The sequence below is a fragment of the Lytechinus variegatus genome, chromosome 4, assembly GCF_018143015.1.
Source record: "Lytechinus variegatus isolate NC3 chromosome 4, Lvar_3.0, whole genome shotgun sequence".
In the NCBI taxonomy this organism is placed as follows: domain Eukaryota; kingdom Metazoa; phylum Echinodermata; class Echinoidea; order Temnopleuroida; family Toxopneustidae; genus Lytechinus; species Lytechinus variegatus.
The window spans coordinates 11,270,641-11,292,191 of NC_054743.1; the positions used below are offsets into that span (position 1 = coordinate 11,270,641).

A 21,551-nucleotide genomic window follows, 5' to 3' on the forward strand; every position below is an offset into this window, starting at 1 on the left:
GTTATCAGATATCGATTATCGATGTGTAGAATTAAAACAATGATATCAAGCATCTCAAGTTATTATCATTATTATATTATTACAATTACACAATTACTAATGAGTTTATCAATTTATCTTCAAAATAAAATGAATAAAAGAGGAGTAGGCCACTGCCGAGTGATCGAATTGATGACGCATGCTTGAATGTACGCAATTTCTCGATGTTTGGGCAAGTTTACAATTGAGATGAGAAATATTCCCATTTCGGCTTTCCATATTTTGAGTCAATTGAATGCCAACTTTCGTCATTCTCTACAGTGCGTTTAAAAAAAGTTTACACTTTGAAAAAGCCCCGGGAATTCAAAAATATACAACATGTGGGTATTTTTTTCACATATAATTATTGGTTTGGGTCTCATCTATCCAATGGAAGTAAAAATTTTGACAGAATGTTACACTTGAGTGAGCACTGTCCATTTTTGTAAAGCTCGCAGAAATCTGTTTGCGCAGAAATGCTCGTTTTCATGCTGTGTCAAGGGGAAAGGTCGAAATCATACTTACCCTCCGAAACATTTCCCTTGCACCTTTAGTCTATTGAAATAAAACGGATACATTCAAGCATTTTGTAACAATTTTGCTACCCAAATTGAAATTTCAACACTTAGTAAGCACAACCTTTACCTTTTTGTACCAGCTGGATCTGAGGACATAACTGAATCTGAACAAAAGTCTATATCAGACATCTCCAGCATTTTTTCAGTTTTTATCATTTAAATTGTGTTTACACTTCATTTTTCATTTAATACTTATTTCTCCACACTTTTTCCAAGCTTGACAATTATTAACAAAATGAAAATCAATCCTAAGCCATTTCATGTAAATCACAGTTCATTGTAAAGCAAATATCGTCACGATGGCCTCGGTGTGTTGGGAGTGGGGTGGGGCGCAATGCACTCTTCGAAGTGTTTTGGGCAAGGAAACGAGTTTAAAAAGGTAAAATATACCTTCAAATCAATTTTACTAGCTACACTTCAAGTGTTCTTCGTGATTAAGGTCTATTTTTATTCGCATAACTATTTCCAAGTTCTGCGCAAATCATTTTTCACTAACTTTTCAAACGCAAGTGGTGCTCACTCAAGCGGAAATATTTTTCGACAGTTATATCGTCATTTCTTTAAATGGATCTGTACCAATATAAAAATGTGGAAAAATCTTGTAGATACTACAAATGTGTAATTTTACAGGATTTTTTCTAAGTGTAAACTTTTTTTTTGATACGCACTGTATTTGGGACGTCTTCATGCTTAAAAGCCGGGGTCCTTGGATTTTTTTTCCTGACAAAGGAGATTACTGCAGCTCATCGGTTCAAAAATTTGTGTAGCGTGTATGTTAGTTCTGATATTCACTGATTATTATTAACCACAATATACCTACCATGTAAGGAAAAAATACTGAAATTGTATATCGGTATGTTTAGTTTCTTTAGCTATTTTGTTTGGTAGAGTAAACCTCTGTTAAGGATAATGATATCTATGTTTCATTATTCACTCATAGAAATGAACTAGATATGCGTAGATATGACCAATTACATATTCGAGGTTCATTTCTAACGTACTATGATTATATCAATTGTGATACCGTTGATTTTCTGTTAAAAACCTTTTGTGTATTATGAAAATAAGCTGCAGGCCTTTATGTGTATTTGAGCATTTATCTTTAGCGATATAAGATTCTTTTAGGTGTGATATCTTGCTTATCTATATTTAAAAAAATATGTCAATGTGGGTTAAGAACATGTATTTCGTAAACGAAATAACGATGTATTTTGTCATTGACGTTTATTCAATAAATTTATTTTTTTAATCTATTCCTTTCTGTTAATTTCTTTCTTTCTTTCAGTTTATATAAAGCGCGTAGAGACATATTATTATTACAGTTAAAGGCACTCAAAAGAAAACCTTAGTATAATCTTAATTATTCATAAAATTTATTAATAATCAGAGCAAATTGTGCATCATTACATGTGGCATATATGTACACGATACTTGTAGATTATATGTAGCCTATAGTGCGTCCCCCAAAATGACCCTCTGATATACGGCTAAATTACTTCCAAAAAAAAAATTATTCTCAATGAAATGTATGAAATTAGAAAGCTCATCTCTTATTCTAACTTCTATAAAAGTTTCATTGGTCTCGCTTCAGTGGTTTTGAATACACAGTCTATTATTTAACAGTGGTGCTTTTCAGCCCATTCAAAGTTTGCATGCATGCAGCACTGCTGTGTGTTCTGCATTTTGTAGCAAATCAACCCTTTTTGACCATTCTGACCAAGGAATTCCCTGATCTAACCAGGCTCATCAAATCACAACCTTGAACATGTTCAGAAGGGCAAAGTTCATTTCATGTTTGATAACGGGAGAGTGCACAATGGTTGAGACAACGGGTCATGTCTGTTTCATGCCTATATACTGCATTTTTTGTTTTCATTATATTTTTAGTTAATAAGCTACTAAGGTCAAGTTAATTCCATGCAACTTTTTTTAAAGAAAAGAAAGTCAAAATTTTCTCTGCTAAAGTTCCTTTCCACAAAGGGTGATTTACTTGTGGATTCTGCTTTATTTTTCAGCTTATTTTACTCATTCATCATTCACATTTTCTTTCAGGTTGCTACACTGATTCCTCGTATCAATCATCAAACACACTTTTCTTTGTGTTTCCTGTCCTTCTGAACATGCCCAAGTTTATGATTTGATGAGCCTGGATATAATTAGAGAATGTCCCTACTCAGGTCCTGGATGTAAAAATGCGGGTTAACATGCCATAGACAATGCAGAAATGCATCAATGCTGCAAACTTGGAATGGGCTCAAATGCACAACTGTTACATAACTGAGGGTGTATTCAAAACCACTGAAGCACGACCAATGAAATTTTCATAGAAGTTAGATCATGAAATGAACTTTCTAATCATTCGTTTGAGAATACTACCACATTTTAGAATTAATTCAGCCCTATGTCAAAGGGAAATTTTTTGGGGACGCGCTGTATAATATTGTAAAAACATTAGTACGTAATGCATATAGACATTTTTTTTCTATCATATAGACATGATAGAGTAGACACGATACCTTACATATAAATCTGTTTTGATTGTTGTCATAGAGCCAAGTAGGGAAAGTGAAAAATGTTGTCCTAAAGATCAGAGTGGGTTCCGACAGACTTGCCAGAAACTTCCTCGGTATTTCCTCATATCAAGTATCATACATTACGAACAATGTAATCTCTCATAATATTACATGTTACACCTTTTCCTTCCCTTTATACCAGCTACCATTCTACTGCAGCATATAAACAGGATGAACCACAATCATAGTTTAACCAAGGGTTGAAGAGTTAGTATCCGGAGGAGGGGTGGGCGTGTAATAGGTGGTGGACCGACCTGATGTGGTTACGGATTTTTTTTTTTCAAAAACACAAGTATGTGAGGTATGGCTTTGTGACTGTACTTTTCATATCTTCGTACATTTCATGTTCATGCTCCACACATGGCCTCTTATTCATACCAAACAGACATGGTTCTTCATCGTCATAAACAAATACGTCAGATGTCAAGATACTACAATCCCCAATGCATTGAAACACCTTACCATATTCACAAACCCTATATCCACACAAATCTCTTACCCCCATGCACATCACCGCCACCCACACACACATGGGGCCTGTTGCATAAAACTTTTTACCTAAGAAAACTCTGGTAAAAACTGAAAACTAAGGTTAGTCTGATTTCTGCCAATGACTTTAACACAGGGCAAAAACTCCGGTAAAAACAACCTGAGTTTTCTCAGGTAAAAGGTTTTATGCAACGGGCCAATGGTGTGCCCTAACACGCCTTCACCAACCTATGTCTATACACTCCACAACCCCAAACACTTCACCCATCTTCCCTCACCTTAGCACAGCAACAAACTTCTCCATCTTCCAAACAGACCACCCTTAAATACCTATATGTAGCTCTAAAATTTCAATGTATTTCAAATGCAAGATAATACAAAATTAAATCAACCCCCTCCCCTCACACACACACACAAACACGCTTACTTAAATCCCCTCCAACTTTTTTTTTTTAAAAAAACCTTTAAACCATTCAAAAACTCTACTCACCCTCCCATATCCCAAACCACAGATACACTTCACCCACCCTTCCACACGTACACTTCACACATTCTCCCACACATAAACTCCACCCTCCCACATAATAACCCACACATAAACTTCACCCACCTTCCCACACAGTAACCCCCACACATACACTTAACCCACCCTCCACACATACACTTCACACATTCTTCCACACATAAACTTCACCCACCTTCCCACACAGTAACCCCCACACATACACTTAACCCACCCTCCACACATACACTTCACCCACACTTCCACACAAAACCCACCGTGCCCCACAGACACTTCTTCCATACTCCCACACTTTAACTCACACATACACTTGGGCCGCGAATGATTTTTTTTCAAATAAACCATTTTTATTCTATTCTGTTCTAACCCACACATACACTTCACCCACCCTCCACACAAACACTTCACCCACACTCCCACACATCAACCCACCGTGCCCCACAGACACTTCTTCACCCGTCCTCCCACACTTAAACTCACAAATACACTTCACCCACCCTCCACACATTATCCCCCACATAAACTTCGCCCACCCTCACCACACATTAACCCCCACACATACACTTCACCCTCACTCCCACACATCAACCCACCGTGCCCTGCACAGACACTTCATCCATCCTCCCACACTCTAACCGACACATACACTTTACCCACCCTTCCTCACATACACTTCACACATTCTCCCACACATAAACTCCACCAACCCTCCCACATGATAACCCACACATAAACTTCACCCACCTTCCCACACAGTAACCCCCACACATACAGTTAACCCACCCTCCACACAAACACTGCACCTACACTCCCACACATAAACCCACCGTGCCCCACAAAGACACTTCTTCCATCCTCCCACACATTAACCCACACATACACTTCACCCACCCTTCCACACGTACACTTCACACATTCTCCCACACATATACAATCCATCCACCCTCCCACATAATAACCCACACATAAACTTTACCCACTTCCCACACAGAAAACCCCACACATACACTTAACCCACCCTCCACACATACACTTCACCCACACATCAACCCACCGTGCCCCACAGGCACTTCATCCATCCTCCCACACTATAACTCACATATACATTTTACACACCCTCCAAACATTATCCCCCACATAAACTTCACCCACCTCACACACATTAACCCCCACACATACACTTAACCCACCCTTCCACACATACACTTCACACACCATCCACACATTATCCCCCACATAAACTTAACCCACCCTCCAACACTCTAACCCACACATACACTTCACACACCCTCCACACATTAACCCACACATAAACTTCACACATCAACCCACCGTGCCCCACACAGACACTTCATTCACCCTCCCACACACACACACACTTCACCCACCCTCCCAAACAGTAACCCCCACACATACACTTAACCCACCCTCCACACACACACTTCACCCATCCTCCCACACATACACTCCACCCACCCTCCCACACAAAAAATATCACTAACCTTGTACTGAATCACCCAAATACATCTTCCAGCCCAATTCTGGTCTTAAAATTTAGATAACAATAATATAACATTCGAATTGAAATGTCACTCATCAAATAAAGCAAACCCAAATGCGGCATTACCGTATCTATTCACATGGCTCACAAAACGCATCGATGGTTGATAAACAGAAGGCTTCGATGACAAAAAACATTGATTTTGAGAGTGATATTCAATCAACGATGACCAAGAAGGTTGTATGCAGAATGATGGCTTCCTGTCAGTAAATAAACTTAAAGGTCAAGTCCACCCCAGAAAAATGTTGATTGAATAGGTAGAAAAATATCAAGCAAGCATAACACTGAAAATTTTATCAAAATCAGATGTAAAATAAGAAAGACATGACATTTAAAGTTTCGCTTATTTTTCACAAAACAGTGAAATAGCATATAAGTAAGTCGATGATGCCCCTCACTCACTATTTCTTTTGTTTTTTATTGTTTGAATTGTACAATATTTCGTTGTTGTTTTTACAGATTTGACAATAAGGACCAACTTCACAGAACCATATAGTATTAAACAATGCTAATTCCATAACATCAGGGAGGAGTTAACTTTTTTCACTTGACAATGAGAAAATTTGAATATCATATTTCATATAATAAAATTCAAAAGAAATAGAGTGGATGACGCCATCAGTCTCCCCATTCGCATCCCAATCAGGATGTGCATATAACTGTTTTGTAAAATTAAGCGAAAATTTCAAATGACATTCTTACTTTATATCCGATTTTGATGAAATTTTCAGTGTTATGTTTGTTGGATTTTTCCCTTTTTATTCAAATGATTTTTTGTTGGGGGTGGACTTGTCCTTTAATGATGTTCCTCTTAGAAATGATAATTTGATTTTAAAGGCTATGGTAAAGTTTAAACCTACTAGTTGTTAGGAAATTCACATCCCCTCCCAAAATAAATATTTCAGTCCTTCTAATACATGCAGCACAGAAACACAACACACTGAGGGAATGCAACAAATTGAAAAGGAATTCAAGGTTCTAGATCTTGCTGTGGATCAACTAAGTAATTTATTTAAAAAGAGAAAACCAATGGTAGTTAAATACAAATTTATAAAAGAAAAATTAAAAGGTTTTTTTTCATAATGTAACAATAAATAACTGAAGTGGGATAATTTGCACATCAATGATGTGGAGCTCATCTGGCATCTCGCAACTATATTTAACACAATTTTAATATCAGCCCAGTTGACACTGTAATGAATTATATTGGTGACATAAATTGAGGAAACAGAATTGATATTGATGAAGAAATGACATAGAACAAGTATTTTTGTGATTTATGAATAAATTTGGTATAAATAAGCATGATTTTCTGGCCAAATTTTTCTCAATTCTGTGTAGAACCTTGGCTCATGTAGCTCTCAGGTGGAACCAAATAAAGTAAAAATCAGTCAACAAATAAGTATTTCAGTGAAATTTGAAATCTATGCATAAATTAGCATATTTAATTAGTTTCAAAGTCTGTGCTAAAATTTCATATCCCCACAAAGAGCTTTCAAATAAAGGGAACAAAATTATATTCATCAACAAATGAAGGAGAAAAAGTATTTTTTGGGGGGATTTTTAATTATCAATACATTTTGCATAAATAATTTTCTAGTCAAAATTTCAAAATTCTGTGTGAAAATTTGGGGAACCTAGTGTAGCTCTACCACATGGATGAAAAAAAGTCAACAAATAAAGAAGCATTTTTGTGATAATTAACAGTTTTGCATAGACTAGCATAAATAATTTTCTACTCAAAATTTCAAAACCTGTGCAGAAGTTAGGTTAACCTCATGAAGCTCTACCAGATAAAAGAGAAAAAAAAAAAATCGGTCAACAAATAAAGAAGCAACTTACGTGAATTTTTAAAATACGCACAAATTAATTAGCATAAAAATTGTTTCTAGACAAACTTTCAAAATTCTGTGCAGAAGTTTGGTGAACACATGAGGCTCTACCAAATGGGTGCAAAAAAAAGCATTTTTTTTTTAAATGTGCATAAATTAGCATGTTTAATGAGTTTCAAAATTCAGTATAGAAGTTTTGAATCCTCTGCCTAATGCTAAAAAAGCAAACAGAATTAAAATCAGACTTGAAATGATAAAGAATAAGCAGTTTTAAATTCAGTGAACATATAAAGAAGATGTGATTTATGAATTTTGCATAATTAGCATAACTAATTTTCTACTCAAAAGCTCAAAATTCTGTGTACAAATTTGGTGGACCTCATGAAGATCTACCAGATGGAAGATAAAAAAGATAAAAATCAGTCAACAAATATAGAAGAAGAATCATTTTATGTCAATTTTTTAAAATAAGCATAAATTAGCATCAAATTGTTCTAGAAAAATGTCAAAATTCAGTGTAAAAGTTTGGTGAACCTCATGAAGCTCTACCAGATGGTAGTAAAAATAAATCCAAATCGGCCAAGAAATAAACAAGAGGAAGCATTTCTTGTGAATATTGAAAGTTGAGCATAAATTGGCAAATTCAATGACTTTCAAACTTCTGTTTAAAAGTTTTGAATCCCCACCTAGTGATATCATACAAAGCAAACAGAATTAAAATCGGACTTGAAATGGCGAAGTAGTAGCATTTTGAAATTGTGGATGGACGAAAGACGACATGCCATGGCATAAGCTCATCTTGCTCTTAGGGCTGGATAAGCTAAAAATGATCTGGCAATAGTCAGAGAAGTAGGAGTGCAATTTTATGTATTGAAAAATAATCTAGAATAACTTTTGTGAGGATATAATGAAATAGTTACAGGACCAGACTTTCAATTTATTCTTTTAAATTTATTCATAAATTTCTTAAAAATATCTACCAATACCAATCACATTTGCACCTGTGCAAGGGCTATTGATATAGTCGATAGTAGCCTTACAATAGCATATTTTCAAAATCAGGAACATGGTCACATTTGGTCTTAGGAAAAAAACTGAAGTCACAAAAAATATGTTATTCTATTTTCTGCAATTTTCAAAATTATGGATATGTAGGTAACACAGGATTGGTGGTATGATAGTAGATAGGATAGATTTTGTACTTGTGCAATTGAGGAATACTGCAACAAAAACAAAAATGCATATCAGGGTAGTACGCCAATGAAATAAAATGGAATTAACATCTTTTTTTAATATAAATATTGATTGGAATAATGGACTATGTATTTTTTTTCATGAATAATTCCCCTCTCAATATTCCACATTACCAAGTTCTACTATTGATCAGTCTATCAGTGTTTAGTGTGCCGTCGCAGGTGTTTAGCAAGGCTTGATTTAAATGAAAATCTCTGATCACATTTTGAGCAAGGATAAGGTTTCTCCCCGGAGTGCACAACCATGTGCTGAGTAAGGTAGTCCTTGGTATAAAATCTCTTACCACAATCAGGACATAAGAAACCCTTTTGACCAGTGTGCCTTTGGAAATGCCTCACAAGATAAGACTTAATCGGAAATTGTTTATCACACTTGGAGCACTTATAAGGCTTTTCTTTGGAGTGTAGTTGAATATGCCTTTTGTAATTACCTGCATCGGCAAACACTTTCTTACATTCTTCACACTGAAACGGTTTTTCTCCTGTGTGAACAAGCATGTGTTCTTCCAAGGAAAGTTTGCAAGAAAATCTTGCATTGCACAAAGAACAACAATAGGGCTTTTCACCTTTATGAGTCATTATGTGACTTTTCAGCTGACTGTTTGCTCTAAATCTCTTGCCACAGAATGAACATAAGTAAGGCTTTAAACCAGAGTGTGACATCATATGATACTCAAGGCCATGTTTTGAAGCAAAATGTTTACTACACTTTTGACATGAATATTGTTTTTCATTTGAGTGCGTTTTCATGTGACGCATCAGTTGATACTGTGTCGCAAATTTTTTGTCACACAATGTACAAGGATAATGTTTTTCACCTGAATGCACATGCATATGAACATTGAGATTCCTTGAATTGGGAAAACTTTTCTTACACACATTACACACATAAGGTTTTTCACCCGAGTGCGTTTTCACGTGACGCGTCAGTTGATACTGTGTTGCAAATTTTTTGTCACACAAGGTACAAAGATAAGGTTTTTCATCTGAATGCATATGCATATGAACATTGAGATTCCTTGAATTGGCAAAACCTTTCTTACACAAACTACACACATAAGGTTTTTTACCCGAGTGTGTTTGTAAATGTCTATTTAGTCGAGCTTTGGTTGGAAATTTTTTGTCACACAATGTACAAGGATAAGGTTTCTCCCCAGAGTGCACAAACATGTGCTGAGTAAGGTAGTCATTGGTATAAAATCTCTTACCACATTCAGGACATAAGAAACCCTTTTGACCAGTGTGCCTTTGGAAATGCTTTATAAGAGAAGACTTCATGTCAAATTGTTTATCACACTTGGAGCACTTATAGGGCTTTTCTTCGGCATGTAGACGAATATGCCTTTTGTAATTGTCAGCAACGGCAAACACTTTCTTACACTCTTCACACTGAAATGGTTTTTCTCCTGTGTGAACAAGCATGTGTTCTTCCAAGGAAAGTTTGCAAGAAAATCTTGCATTGCACAAAGAACAACAATAGGGCTTTTCACCTTTATGAGTCATTATGTGACTTTTCAGCTGACTGTTTGCTCTAAATCTCTTGCCACAGAATGAACATAAGTAAGGCTTTAAACCAGAGTGTGACATCATATGATACTCAAGGCCATGTTTTGAAGCAAAGTGTTTACTACACTTTTGACATGAATATTGTTTTTCATTCGAGTGCGTTTTCATGTGACGCATCAGTTGATACTGTGTTGCAAATTTTTTGTCACACAATGTACAAGGATAAGATTTTTCACCTGAATGCGTATGCATATGAACATCAAGATTCCTTGAATTGGGAAAACCTTTCTTACACACACTACACACATAAGGTTTTTCACCAGAGTGTGTTTGTATATGTCTATTTAGTTGAGTTTTTGTTGGAAATTTTTTGTCACACAATGTACAAGGATAAGGTTTTTCACCTGAATGCGTATGCATATGAACATCAAGTTTCCTTGAATTGGGAAAACCTTTCTTACACACATTACACACATAAGGTTTTACATTATATGTTTCATCACAAGAAATTGACTTCTCAAAATCTGTAACCGTTTCTGCATCAATTCCCATGGGTCCTTTCTTACTTTGAATGCTTTCCAGGACATTGTCACCCTTGGATTCATATCTACTTTTCCCAAGGGTGTAAGTGGTTATCTTGTTTTCCATATCTGTGAGAGGACTGGAACCCTGGGCCATATCATCCAAACTTTGAGGCATGTTACTGGAACTGCAGCTAAAATCTACATATGGACACACAAAAAATACAAAAAACAAATTGTATTCAAAACTTATCAAGTATCCTACTAGAAAATAATACATAAATGAATGTATATTTCATACAAACAATAAAATAATTTGCAAAATTTTCACATACTTTCAGATTTCGAAAAGTAATTTCAAACATGACTTTTTCAGCCAGAAATGTTTTGCACCTTTATTAGAATACCTGAAGAATAGAACATTACAGTAATCCGGATTCTAAAAAAGAAAATCACCATGTCTAAAAATTTCAGTATTTGCTCTTTAATAGGATTCTAGTCTCAATATTACAGATATTGGTCAAGAAATATGATTGACCTTTAACTAAATGGGATCTGACAGATAGCCTGTTAAAATTCTTCATCTCATAAAATCATTTAAAGTTAAGCATTATTTCATATACACAAATCTATTAATTTCATTACCATTTTCTGAGATTGAGGTTCCTATTTAATTTTTTTCTTAAGACTTGTGATTTTCTTTTTGAAATTCAGATGCCCACCGTCCTGACAAAATGACTTTTGGGGTATCCTTTCTTCACATTGCTTTTACTCTCTCATGCATGAAAAAGAAAATTTATATTTTATTGTTCGAATCAGACATGAAATGAAATACTCTGAAAATTTGCTTTGCCCAATCAATCATAGGCCCGGCAGCCACCGTGCCGCGCCAGATCAACGAGGCTCTATCCCTTCAATTGTTGAACGCCAAAAAGGGTAGCAGTATTTCCAATCTTCTAATGTCTTTTGGTCTGAAGTGTTCAGGGTTTGAACTCCCAACCTCCCAGTGGTGGGACGGACACTCTACCAACTAAGCCAACACACTGGTTAACGAATGAGGAATCTCCTGTGTCATACCAGCTGGAAGAGAAGACTCTATACATTACAATGACAGGTAATTGTCTATTGTATTTGTGATTTAATTTATGATAAATTTTCAATAATTGTGATATTAATTTTTTTATGGGACTTACTCCATATCGCATGGAAGAGGAAGGAGATGAATGTTTATTCAATATCTAACTTGTGTGCTACAGAAATGCTCCTTACCTTGATCTGTTGATAGTGTTGTAGTATGGCAGGGAGGCGTTTCTTCCGAGTCTTTTTCGATGAAGTTGGACAAGGTATTGAAAATACTCCCCAGTAGAAGCTCACTACATGCATCTCTGCTCACTTCACATTGTTCTAAGGAATTGGAAACAAGGGAGAACTATACTTGGATGTCTGATACTATTAATTCAAGATCAGTATCATTTAAACTACACATAACTTTGCCAAAGCAAAATCTTTGGGAAAAAAATGAATGACTTTAATTCAAATGGAAGGAGTATAAAAAAATCTGTTGACACATAACTTCACAGCTCATCGATAATGGGTTAAACCAACTTGACACCCCCCCCCCCCCACCCGTGTAGCAAAAAGCTAGATTCGCCACTGATGATGGCTTTGTGCATAAGCATGTCTCACCCCTGCAAATCAATCCATGTGTCGTAAAAGTTTGCAAAACACTCTGTTGATCTGAGAGGATGCCATGTTGGTCCCGTATGTGTATAGGAAATTCCAATCTATTCATCCTAAAACTAATGTGCTATTCTTCAGAGAGTCAAGTGTTCACCCAATGTATTGCACCAGCCAATTCCCTAATGCTACTGTACTGAAGTGCAAGAACTCTCAAAATTCAGAGGCAGTGTGGCTTGAAGAATTTGTGCTTTGTAAGACATTTTGTTGTTTTATCTACCTTCATCTGTTTCTTCTTGCTTGATGAAGAATATTTGTGGTCCATTCTTGCTTGACAGTGACAGTTTTTCCAAGATGCTCTTAGAACTTTGATCTAGAAAAACAAAATAAACAAAATACCAAAGTCAATCAATGCATTTTACTTTTCTTCTGACTGAGGTGCAAAAGAGCAGGGGTTTTATATTCCAGTGAACCAGGTTCAATTCCCAATCGGTGTGCTAGTGCCCTTTGGTAAGGCAGCAATCCTCATTACCAGGTGGCTTGGAGAGGACTGTAAGCCCTCGATCCTCTGCATATTTTGTTTACATTCTTCTTTCTGTAATCCATACGCAGTACTATCATTCATTTCTTATCTCTCTCATTTATCCTCTCTCCTCCCAGTTCCTCTTGGTCTTGATTTGTCGCATAACTTTTGTATATCTTGAATGTTTTATGATTTATTTTCATGATTTCTCCTGTTGGCAATCTTGTTATTTATTATTACCTTTATATTTTAATTTTTTTTCCTAATCTGTCATAATTTGAGGGGCTCACAATATATACAAGGTTTGCTTTTGAGAGGCATCCTCCATTTTAGCAAATGAATAAATTTTATATACCATATGATCCTTTTTCACATATTTTGTATGTAATTTTCTTATGTCTCTTTTAAGTCGATTTAATGATCTGGCATATTGTTTGTGGCACTTGCTTCTTATGATTGTATTTACTTTGTTTATATTTTGCAGAAAAAGAAATAAATGAAATATGGCATACTGATCAATTTCAAAATGTCACATTAGCAAAAAACAAACAAACAGATCCAAATTATCAAAACTTTGTAATTTCACAGATTATATTGCCACTTTGAAGGCAGAATTTGTTATTTACATGTAATACCCAGGAGCAATTGTAGCCAACAGCATCCTTATTTTATAATGGAAGACGTGAACAATGCCTTGCAGCATTTTCACTGGCAGACAGAAGTATTTTGTCCTTGTGAATAGATAGTATTTGGTACTTCATACTTTATAAAAGCATAGCCAAATTTTAATCCATATTGAAGATTATGAGATTACCAACCTATAATCTGAATGAACCAAACATTTGCCCCTATGCTTTTTGCTCATCCCCAATTCCTCCTAATAAGTCATCCTTAGAAAAAAAAAGTGTTCGTGTGGAGCCCTGGATTAGGATAAGGAATAGGGTGAGGATTAATAGATTACAGGTAGATTTAATACTAGGTGGGCTTCATGCACGTACTCTCTTAAGTAGGAGAAATTGTCATATGTAATCAATTGTCATGCAACAATGATTTACCTTGATGTGCTGATGAGGCATCAGGTTGGAGAGAAGAATAATCCTCCAGCTGTATTAGTTTAGTGGAGGCTTCTGTCAAGCTTTGCTTGTCTGGTGGATGCTGCATGAGCTTAGAGTAACTTTGGTCTGGAAGAAAGTAGAAGGAAACCTTTATATTACAAGTGACCCATGACACCAGGAATATACATCTGGGGGCCCTTTATTTTGAGAAAAGAGGGTTACCCTCACGATATCAAGGTGACATAAAAGACTAAAAATTTCAATTTCTAATCTAATAATTTAAAACTTGATTATAAATAATTACTATTTTAATATTATTTTTAATATTTGTAATCAAGTTTCAAATTTAATCATTTTGTTAAATAAAAATTTTTATCTATAAATTGTTCTTCAAAATGGCATTTTGTAACATTGCTTATCGAAGCTACGTCAAAACAAAGCGGGTTAAGGGTCAAGCCTACATATGTGCGGTGTTTACGGAATGGATCGAGGGATCTACAGGAGATCTGTCTGATAAGAAACTTCTCATTTTTCACATTTTTAGCAACTATTTTTTGCACCTTCATGCGCATTAATCATATTAAGGTGTATAGATAAATGAAATAAAACAAATTTATGTGATTTCTATCTTCAACAATGGATTTCCTAAGGAAATCAATCCTTGTTGACAAGGCCTGCTTTAATGTCTATGGCAAGGGTTTCAAAACTTCGTAATGAAGAAGTATATGTCAAAATATTAAAAAATATCATCATGAAGTCCTCAAAGTTATAGGTACCCCATGTCTGCCAACCCATTCACTTTGCACACAATTCTGGGATTTTCGAAAGGCTGCATTTGAGGCTGTCACATGAAATGCCAAAATTTCATCATTTTTCCAGCATTATCCTGGTTGAAGTCACCACTCCATTTACTGTCGTTTATTTCGTCAGCGGCAGTGACTTCTTTCAACTCCCATTGGCATTGACTTTTTAACCCGGGGGGGGGGGGGCACTCAGTATATAGTGCATAGTGGGTATGTGCCACGGAGGGGGACCCTCATTTTTACACTCAAATTTCCGTTCCAAGGCATAGCATTTTTGCCTTATTGAGAAAAAGAACAAAGAAAGCCGCTCCAAGGCATAGCTTTTTCTTCTTATCGAGAAAAAAGAAATCCGCTCCAAAGCTTCGCATTTTTTTTCGTTACGCAGTTCCGATCGCATTGGTCTGCTACAATGAGCTGCAATTTGGGTGAAAAGCGGCTACAATGAGCTGCAATTTTGGTGAAAAGCGGCCGCAGAGCTCATCCTGACTGACGAAGGCCGCGCTAGCTGCATCATGCACGTATGACCATTCCATAGGCATAGGGATGTGTACGCACTCACACGCTGGCGATCCGTTCCAAGTTTTTGTCTCGCCCGGGACACACCCTCACCATTTTTTGGGTCGAATGCCTCCCCCCCTGGGCTTTGTATATACACAACTAGACCAAAAGCTTCGGTCTCTGTTATGTTGGTTGTTCAGCTGAACTCCGTTGGCTTCACTCACCAAATACAGAGACCGAAGTTCTAGCTCGATCTGTACAGGGGACTCAATGGCCCTATGTTTATGTACTTAAGATCGGACAAAACGGGAAGTGAATTTGCGTGACAGCCGAGGTACATCACTGTTTTTGTTCCTTTTAACTTGATTTTTCTCCGTTTTTTTTGGCAATTAATGCCAAGAGGAATATTAATTTGAATTTTTTTTTCATTTTTTTATTCATTAAAGACAAAAATTGAAGCTAAGAAGAGCCCCGACGGGGGGATTTTGCATTGCAAGTCCCCTAATGGTGGCTGCACGATAGCGAGCCGTCTGTGTACGAGGAGAAATTTAATAAAAAATGTTTAAAAACTCCTCGAAACAGACGGCTGCCAGCTTTCTAATAGTACACAACGAGCCCACAGGCCACACACACCGACACACACAAGAAGAGAGGACTTATTTCAGGATAAGGCCATTTTTCCAGCGTTTCGAGTTGGATTTTTTTAATGAAAATCTTTCTATGACTATGAGACTATTCATTGCATGTGCATGATGTGTAAAGTCTGTGTTCGTTGCATATCTTCTTACTTTAATCGCGCACATACGCAAGAGCGAAGGGGAACTTACCATACGCCACTATAAGCAAATGGGACTTGGCCTACCGCCATTATAGCTGACCCGTATGCTGCCTCTACTTTCGACCGGAACTCCGGCATAGGCCCTGGCAAGATACGCTGTGATTTTTAAGTTCAGCTAGGCCTACACCTAACACGCCATGCAAGACCATCAATTTAATTTTAACTCAAGAAATAGACATTAAAACCAACTTCAGTTCATTGAGTAGTCATGCAAACTTACTCACCTGCAATATCCCTTGAATTCATGGCTTCCTGTCATTCCTGAAGGACCACTTTCCCGAAAAAAAACTTTCGACGCTCGCTAAGACAGTCTAAGACAACATGCAGTGCTAGTGAGAAGCCGCAGCTAGGGGCCGATTGCACGAAAGGGTCTTTGCAAGGACCGTCGACGCTTTCGTGTCGCCCATCTTTTATGATGCGCAATGTGAAAAGCATATTAAATAAATCATCTGCAAACATATTTCATTCGTCCGTTAAATTAAGCAAAATATTTGTTTATAAAATGATGTGATTTATCATGAAATTGTATAAAATTTGATTTAAAAGCAAACTAACGAATCTTATTCTTTATCATAAATTTCAGAAACACCCCGCCCATAGCGTATCATAAAAGATGGGCGACACGAAAGACGGTCCTTGGAAAGACCCTTTCGTGCAATCGGCCCCTGATCTCCAAAAAATCAAGTACATGTAGTTCTTACAATCTCCCGCATATTGCAATATTCTTATGAGAAACTAAATCATCATTATGTTCTACCCATAGAGATGTATACTAATTATATCTATGGTTCTACCCTATCATGTGAACATAAAATCAGGTATAACTTCAGTTAAAGAAATCTACCTGTCTTCAATTTTTGAATAAAAAGGGTGATTTTTCTTTACCACTAATTTATCGTGTAATTTATTCATGTTTTATGTGAATTTCAAATTTTGCAAAATAGGTAAGATTTACAAGAAAACCATCTTGTGCAATATTCTTCTGTGAAACTAAATTTTCATGATACCCTAGCTACCATTTGAACTATTAACGTTTAATACCTATCTTCACATTTTTAAAAAATATTCTTTTCCAAAAATTTCTTTGTGGATCTAAACCCCTTTTGCAACCAAAGTTAAATGGGTCTAACCCCTTTGGGAAAAAAAGTGAATATTCTTTGCCATTTTTGTTCACTCTTTAAAAAGTCAATGGGAAGTCTACAACGTACTGTCTATAATATACATCGAAACAAAAATAAATTTGATGAAAAATGGATCTAACTCCTTTTGCAACTGAACTTTTCATTGAATCAACGAACGTGAACGTAGAGGGTGTCAACACTTTGTTTGCAGTCAATCACCCAACAAAAAATGGGTGATGGGGGGGGGGCGGGGGGGGCGGTCGCCCCCCCCCCCAAAAAAAAAGTCCCCAAAAAAAAGAAAAAAAGAAAAAGAGAAGAGAAAAGGAAAGAGAAGAAAGGTAGCTTTTTTTTTCCTTTTTATTTATTTTTTGTCTAAAAAAGAGAAACTCCTTCATTCTCGCTCTTATTTTTACATGAATTTTGCTTCCGCGCTGCGCGCGGTTAAATGACAATATTGAAGTTCTCCATTGTTTCCCCCACCCTTTCTCTAACCCTATTTTCCACCTCAGCTATATGTGTTTCTTGCCAGTTAAAGTTCAAATGTATATAGGGCATGGATTTAAAGTAAGGTTTAGGCCGAAGTATATGAAGTTATCCTTTTTTTTATTGGTCACGCAACTTCTGGTCGGGTCAGCACCGGGCGGGTAAAATCTTTATATCACTTTCTGCCGTCACCTCCATAAAGTCAACTTCTCCTGCTTTTCAGCTCATTACTAAACAACCATAATTTTGGGGCAAACAGGTTCCTAATTTAAAAAGAGAAAGGTATAAAATCAAATTCTTTTAAATTTCATGTCATTTCCCTGCAAATTCATCTCCTGTCCTGTTTTTCGCCCTCAGTTTTAAATTTTGAATGACACTTACGTTTCTTTGATTCAAAATGAAGCGCTTCAGGATAAGTCAAAGAAATTAGGCATCTTTTTTATATAATTTCAATAAATCACAGAAGTTTCAACTTTTTGTGCACTATTTTCCTTGTAATGAAGTTCAATAATCGTAGAAAATCAATTGAAATAGAGCCGACGGGGTACAAGATACCTGCATTTGATGAAACGTCCACCCTTTGAAATTTCAGAGTTTCATTGTTCTGCGCGGGAAGGAATATCTTCCTCCCGACAAATACATTTCTTCTCTTCTGTTTTGCGAGTTAAAGATATGCGCTGTCGCTAAATTGCTCGTAATCAATTCTGATCTTTCCAAGAGAAGTATTCAATATATCTTTGAGAATACCCTTTTCTCGGGACCCTTTCCATGGAAAAAATGATAAAACGCTTTAGCTTCCGCGCTTCGCGCGGGGTTATTAGTATTTAAATTTCCTCCATTGTATTCCTTTTTCGTGCGTTCACAATCACTTTGAAAACAAGGTTCAAAATCGTCAACTTAATTTGAGCTTATATAGGTACTAGAGACAAGAGATGGCTCCTTTTCATTTTAATTTATGAATCACCAAAAACTTCGCGCCTTGCGCGGGAGGGGGAAACTCCCCCTCCCTGCACCCACCCCCTAGGGAGCGCTCTTCGCGTGCTCTGTAAGTGTTGGCACGCTTTGCGTGCATTTACCGCCCCCTCCAAAATGAAATCCCGGCCACGCGGTTGGGGGGGGGGGTGATTTCAAGTACATTTGCGGTGGAATGTGACATTTTACCGTCTAACTCCAGACCATTCTGGAATCTTGCTTATACCTTTAATAATGGGGAAAAAGAAGCGGAGAGAGGTCCTTCATCCTGGAAATTCAATAAAAGTATATCATTAAGGCGGATCCCCTATTGGCGGAGCAAAAAAAAGGAAAAAAGGGAAAAGAAAGGGGGGAAAGAGGGAAAAGAGAGGAGAAAAAAGAAAAAGGCGGAAGACGAGTGTACGAAATTAGATGAGGGCGAGACTTGGAAAATAAAAAACTAAAAAGAGAAAAAACAATCTTTCATGTCACTATATAAATTTTCGCTCGCGCTTCGCGCTCTCATTGCCTGTTAGGTGACTTACATATCTTGCTCAATACGGAGCTTAAAATATCAAGTTTGGGAACAACTTCAAAACATATTTCAGCTCGGAAATCGAACTTTCATTATTTTGTTTGATTTACAAATTTATTTTTAAAAAGTGCTGAGTAAAAATGTCACCTTTAAGGTATGAATACTCACATTTTCTACTCGCTATGCACGCTCGCAAAATTTTATTTGTCAGGTACTGGTACCTATTATTTTCGTGTATTCCATAAAGTTCTCCAAACATCCCCTTGATTCAGGGCTGATTGTCAAAATGTATCAGCTAGCACTGCACGCTCACATTTTGATGAGTGAGCTATGCATATCTTAATAATGATTCTAGGACATCTACCCCCCGGACATCTACCCCCCGGACATCTACCCCCCGGACATCCACCCCCGGACATCCACCCCCCGGACATCTACCCCCCGGACACCTCCCCCCGGACACCTCCCCCTGGACATCTACCCCCCGGACATCTACCCCCGGACATCCACCCCCCGGACATCTACCCCCCGGACATCTACCCCCTGGACATCCACCCCCGGACATCCACCCCCTTAGGACAAGTACCCCCTAGGACAAGTACCCTCTAGGACATCTACCCCCGGACATCTACCCCCTCATCTTTAAATTGATTTTGAATTGATAAGATAAACATTTTTTCTCGTCTGTGAGCGATCATAACGAACGAGCAATTTGACAAAAAAAATGACAGGGGGTAGATGTCCGGGGGGTGGATGTCTGGGGGGTAGATGTCTGGGGGGTAGCTGTCCTAGAGGGTACTTGTCCTAAGGGGGTGGATGTCCGGGGGGTAGATGTCCGGGGGGTGGATGTCCGGGGGGTGGATGTCCGGGGGTAGATATCCGGGGGGTAGATGTCCGGGGGGTAGATGTCCGGGGGTAGATGTCCGGGGTGGATGTCCGGGGGGTGGATGTCCTAGAGGGTACTTGTCCTAGGAGGTACTTGTCCTAAGGGGGTGGATGTCCGAAGGGGGTGGATGTCCGGGGGGTAGATGTCCAGGGGGTAGATGTCCGGATACGCTTAATAATAATTCATGACAGATTATAAAAAAATTTCGGCTCGCGATTTGCGCTCTTATTAATTGTTAAAAATATAACTAATGCATCCTATGTACACTTGCTTCCCTCAAATTAATTGTTGCAAGCTTCAGTTCATATGTTTCTTTTTTTATATTCTTAACTGACCTGGATTGAGGTGAAGGGGTGTGGGAAGAAGGCCTGTGGGCCATGGTAATTTAGTTTAACTTTTCCAAACCCAGGCAGCCACTTCATCTCTATTCCAGCTCCTTTGTACTATGTCACATGTCCTATTGTTTGTGTGATTTGTATTGTTCTATAAAGTATTTTTAATTGCCGAATAAAATAATAATAATAATAATTACCAAGTTCTTGAATTGTCCAGTTTTTCAGGCCATAATATTAACAGATTTCGGGCTAAGCTAGGCTTAATTAATGAGACATTGATTTAATAAGGACATTGTCCCTTCTTTTCAGAATGGAATATCGACAAGTTTCATTTCAAGCTTATAGGAAGAGAAATAGGAAGATAGTCTTCATTTTATATCATGCATGACATAATGTCCCAGTCCTATGTCAAATCAGAAAGTAATCATAATGAAAAATATCAGGGCCCTGTTGCATAAAACTTTTGCCAGACTTTTTTTTGCCGAAGTTTCCAGATTTTTGCCGTAAAAAAACTCCGGCAAAGGTTTTATGCAACGGGGCCCAGGTCTTTATTAAGTGCGATTTACATCCACCTCACAATTTTCCTACAAAGTGCTTAAAATATAGAGCTTAAATTGATACCCTTTTCAGATTCCGGAATATCAAAGATTGCAAGCTCGCCGCACTTCGCACTCGCTTTATTGATTTTCACGATGAAACATGTATTTAAAATGCCCATATTCTATAGGTCTAAATCTGAAACACGCACACGCATGTTTATTCAGATACGTAGCTTTTTATCTATTTAAAACATCCAGTTTAAGATTAGAATATCAAAAAAAAAATCTGCTCTTGCTTTGCGCTCGCATTACTAATGTAGGAAGATCCCAAATTATACTCATCCTTTTCATGATTTATGAAAAGAGTGTCACATTTTTAAACCAAACTTTCGCGCTCCCATCAATATTGTTTAGTTATATACCAATCATAACAAAAAGTGTTAAGAATTTTCA

At 37.2% G+C, this 21,551-nt stretch overlaps 1 protein-coding gene across 3 annotated transcripts; it reads right to left on the minus strand.

Annotated features, from left to right (window-relative positions):
• Positions 1–7,445: 7,445 nt before the first annotated feature.
• Positions 7,446–16,594, minus strand: LOC121413384 (gastrula zinc finger protein XlCGF58.1-like). Of its 3 annotated transcripts, XM_041606178.1 has the most exons (5): positions 16,473–16,594; positions 14,110–14,235; positions 12,812–12,904; positions 12,124–12,258; positions 7,446–11,055 (listed from the first exon to the last, which is right to left on the minus strand). In XM_041606178.1, exons 1-5 carry the CDS (start codon positions 16,492–16,494, stop codon positions 8,966–8,968), a joined length of 2,466 nt encoding a protein of 821 aa, XP_041462112.1. In that variant the 5' UTR covers positions 16,495–16,594; the 3' UTR covers positions 7,446–8,965. The 3 variants fall into 3 exon arrangements, with proteins under 3 accessions (XP_041462112.1, XP_041462113.1, XP_041462114.1); XM_041606179.1 differs by lacking the exon at positions 12,124–12,258; XM_041606180.1 differs by lacking the exons at positions 12,124–12,258; positions 12,812–12,904; positions 14,110–14,235; positions 16,473–16,594 and adding an exon at positions 12,048–12,106.
• Positions 16,595–21,551: the final 4,957 nt, after the last annotated feature.